At 39.4% G+C, this 4146-nt stretch overlaps 1 protein-coding gene across 1 annotated transcript; it reads left to right on the top strand.

Annotated features, from left to right (window-relative positions):
* Positions 1 to 757: 757 nt before the first annotated feature.
* On the top strand, positions 758 to 3379 carry LOC147443227 (uncharacterized). The gene is made up of 8 exons (XM_086529488.1): positions 758 to 886; positions 1040 to 1090; positions 2118 to 2210; positions 2282 to 2402; positions 2730 to 2827; positions 2946 to 2991; positions 3215 to 3308; positions 3373 to 3379. The coding sequence occupies exons 1-8, from the start codon at positions 758 to 760 to the stop codon at positions 3377 to 3379; spliced, it is 639 nt and encodes a 212-aa protein (XP_086385614.1).
* The last annotated feature ends 767 nt before the right edge of the window (positions 3380 to 4146 follow it).

The raw sequence follows: 4146 nt of genomic DNA, 5'->3' as shown, positions 1-4146 counted from the left end.
TCTATCTTCACAAAAAGTGATGTTGGACTCGAGTCCCTGCTTAAATCTTCAAGGCTCAAGCAATTTCAAAAAGTGTATGGGGTGTTTGAAAGTGTTTGGATTGTTTGAAAATGTGTGTAAAGCAATTAAAGTATGTTCTTGAAGTGGCTTATAAGCATCTTATGAAAATGAAGTTTTCTACTAGCATAGTAGCTTATAATCAAGAAGTTGTAATTATGCAAAGATGTTCTTTCTGTTAGCATGCTGGAGTTGACGGTTTTATAGTCTTATGGTTTATTGGCATAAGTTTTTAACTACACTATTCAATTATGGTGAATTTGGGCTTTCCCTCAATTTGTCTAGGTATATATGTCAAGGAAGGACTTGTTGCTTAGTACATGAGTAGATTTCATTTTAATCTTTTTGAGCTGAATATGTGCAAGCAGATTGGTAACCATTAGCCCGTTGGAGTTCCGCAAGCATCAAAATCCTTATTAGCAAAGAGGTAATTCTGCAACACACACACATGTTCACAAAGAACATCATTGTTTTATGCTTCCGAGAGAGAGAGAGAGAGAGAGAGAGAGAGAGAGAGAGAGAGATGCTTTTTGTATTAACACATTTTGTTTAGGCTATCATGTCTCAGAGGACATTGTGGTCTATGCCGAGATTCACTAAAGAGCAACCCCCTGTGAAGCGACCAAAGAGGAAGCGTCGTACTAGGGGCGACTCTCATGTTGAAGAAGAGGTGGAGGTTCAAGCACATGAGACTAGTAGCATGCAAGCAAGCAACAACGCATTAAATGGTGAGAAGGATTCTGAAAGTCAAAAAGCCCTACGTAGGCTTGCATGGAATCCTGCATGGGCTGGAAGCAAGGGTGCTTTTGAGTGGGCAGAATTTGAGTTTGTAAGTGCAAGAATTTTTTGCAAATATTGCAAACAGGTAAAAAATTGCAGAAGTGAATTTGGAAAAAATGGCTCCATTAACATACAACATAGTGCGTTGACTAAGCATGCAGGTACAAGAGCTCATCAAGATGCTCATTATATGTGTGGTAAGAACAAGGTGAGCATAGTAGATGGTGTACAAAAGCGTCAAGACATGGCGATGGTGAGTACAAACAATCTTTTTGCTGTAGCCTCTCATGTTGCCAAAGAGGATTTGGCTTTTAGTAAGTTTACCTCTACTTTGGATTTATTGGAAGTGTGTGGTTGTCCATATCTAGTAAGAGATCTCTATCAAAATGATAAGGCTTGCAGCTCTTTTATTCGTTACATCAGCGAGGATGTTTTAAGAAAGATTCTAAAACGTCTTAAGGCTTCAAGGTTTTATAGTATCATGATAGATGAGTCCACAGATATTAGTTGGGAGCAACACATGATTGTGTATGCATCATTTATTGAGGACTCAGAACCTGTGACTGTCTTTTTGGGATTGTTAGAGGTCGAGGAGGGCACTTCTCACCACTTGCATGAGCGTGCAACTTTCTTTTTGGCAGAGATGCAATTAGAAAGGTCAAATATGATTTGCATTGGCACAGATGGTGCCTCGGCGATGGTTGGCCGATTGAATGGGGTCACTACTCATTTTAAACGAGAGAATCCATTCATGACCTCTATCCATTGCATTGCTCATCGAGCTAGCTTATGTTTAGTAGATGTTGTGAAAGTAAGTGCTTATGCGCAATTGATTGACCAAATTGTTAACGAAATTGCCTCTACCTTTAGTAAGAGTTCCAATAAAAGTGCTAAATTGGCTGAGCTAGAGAGAGAGTTTGGATGTGTTGTTCTTCAAATGAGTCGCATTCATAAAGTTCGGTGGTTAAGTAGAGCGCTATGCATTCATAAAGTTTGTGAGTCTCTTGAGCCATTGCTGATATTTTTGAAAGAGCATAACTCTACTTTGTTTGACAAGGTTCGTGATTTTCAATTTATGTACAGTTTGCATTTTATGGCTGACATCTTACAAAGACTTGCTACTTTGTCAAAGATATTCCAGAGTACATTTGTTGATGTTACCGTTGTGATTGGACTTATTGAAGCTGAAATGCGACTAATCACAACGCAATTTGTCGATGTGCCTTTTGTGGATGTAAATGCATCTATTCTTGATTGTTTGGAGTATCCTATTATTCCAGATTATGGACCTCGTAGTAGTCAGCTTGCGGCGCTTCGTGCATCAGTTCGAGGCAACATGTACAGGTCTGTGGAGATTAAAAGAGAAAAATCTGGTAAGGATTTGGAGCTTGCTATAGCTTTTCAAATGCAATTTTCACAATTTATAATTGCAAATTTGCGTGAGCGGTTTCCGGATATTGGACTTCTTGAATGCTTCAAGGCTCTCTCACCTTGTTGTTTTCCTTCGGGTATTGCATACAAACATTTTGGTTATGATATGATTGAGAAACTTTTGGCTTTCTACGGTGAGTCAAAAAAATTGCATGGAGAGGATGTTGGTCCTCTCATTGATAAGATATGTGCGAAGAGAGAATATGATGTTTTTAGAGAGCAAGCACCCTATGAGTGGAAGGGTCGGGGTTTGAGAGAGACGTGGCTTTCTATTGGTAGAAATCCCACTACTAGAGAGAAGTATCCTATGCTTCTTAGACTTGCTGAGATTGCTATGTTGCAATGTTCGAGTACTACCGCTTGTGAGCGAGGTTTTAGTGCTCAAAATTTGATAAAGACTAAACTACGTAGTCATTTGAGTACTCGGAATTTAGATGCACTAATGCGCATATCTATTGAAGGCCCACCTTTAATTGCCTATGATTTTGAAGATGCCATTATGTTATGGAGGAGTGGTGCAAAGACGAGTCGTCACATTTTCAGCGAAGCAAAGAGGTATACCATCACTTAATAGCAAATTAATTACGTTCTCTTCTTATGAACGTGGCATTTAATGATGTCTCTTTTGTTGTGCAGATTTAATGGTGTGCTAATAGATGATTGATGTAGATGGTTGATTGAGAAGGCACGTGGATATAAGTTCTCAGAATTTTTTTGATTATGGTAAGTCGTGACTCGTGACACGATGCTTTTGTTAGAAATGCATGTTGCTCTCTCTTTTTTTTGTGAAAGGAAAAGAAAGGAATATGGCTGGTTTTGTGGCTTGGCATATAGTTGGTTTCGATAAAGACGAATGCACACTATTTTGGTTGGTTATGGATGTGCATGGAATGCGGATATGCATAGCTGGTTGTATGCAAAATCATGTATGACTTGTCGATTACAGTTGGATATCAGTTTTTGAGGTACATTTGCTTGGTTGGTCTGTGGCTGGTTGGATGCGATGTATGGCTTGCCGTTTTGCGGCTGGATAATGTGAGGTTGGTGGATTTGCATCGTGGATGACTTTCCAATCATATTTGGTTTATGGCTTGCTGATTACAGATATTGATAGTGGTCGGCTTTCTAGCTGATTTGCTATATTGATTCATGGCTGGTTGGATTTGGTTTATGGCTTAAGATTTGCTTCACGGATATGGTTTATGGTTGGTCTTTTGGCTCGATATGGATCATGGCCTCTTATTTAAGAGTTGCATACAGTGTATGGGTGTCTTTAGATCTGGATACAAGCAAGCCCGATCCTATGTAAATGTTGGGCTCTTTGATTGTTCATAATGATTATTTATCAATGTTGAAGCGCACAAGTTTTTGTGACACTTAACCCCCAAGATATAAGACATCGCTGCCATCAAGATTGAGTTGGCAGCTTTAAGGTAGGTATGTGGTAAGTTGTGCTCATCTCTTTTTCTTTTTTGTACATTTTAATTATGTTTTCTTTATTTTCTTACTGATAATCTGTCATGTTTTAGTGGGGAGGAGGTTATCTGGCTCACTCTTTTGAGAGTGAGCTAGTTTACCTCCTCCTAGCGGAGAGTTTGGTGAAGCCGTTGGGTCTTTGATCCACGGCCATGGGGTTCAAGTCCCCTACTCTCCTCGCACTATATTTTGGGGCAGGACCCAGGTTCAAGTTCCTACTTTCCTCTCACTTCCTTTTGGTGCAAGTAAGTCCACTACTCTTCTCTAACTCCTGTGAAATTTTGCATGCTAAGCTTTCTTTTGCATGGGGTGCGTCAAAGAGTAAATAGGGTTTTTGTTATGCTTAAGCTTTATAGAAAGGGGAAAATTTTCAAAATTCCTTGTCAAACCGGTTAGAATTGA

This window comes from Adiantum capillus-veneris, chromosome 14 (genome assembly GCF_014529385.1).
Source record: "Adiantum capillus-veneris isolate H3 chromosome 14, ASM1452938v2, whole genome shotgun sequence".
NCBI lineage: Eukaryota > Viridiplantae > Streptophyta > Polypodiopsida > Polypodiales > Pteridaceae > Adiantum > Adiantum capillus-veneris.
The sequence above is the reverse complement of the archived record's forward strand: the minus strand, read 5'-3'. Positions and strand labels throughout refer to the sequence as shown.

Coding starts and splice junctions, on each gene's coding strand:
- LOC147443227 (XM_086529488.1), top strand. CDS start 758: ATGCAAGCAAGCAACAACGCATTAAATGGTGAGAAGGATTCTGAAAGT. Junction 2,403..2,729: donor GAAACTTTTGGCTTTCTACG/GTGAGTCAAAAA, acceptor TATCTATTGAAG/GCCCACCTTTAATTGCCTAT. Junction 2,828..2,945: donor TCAGCGAAGCAAAGAGGTAT/ACCATCACTTAA, acceptor GTAGATGGTTGA/TTGAGAAGGCACGTGGATAT.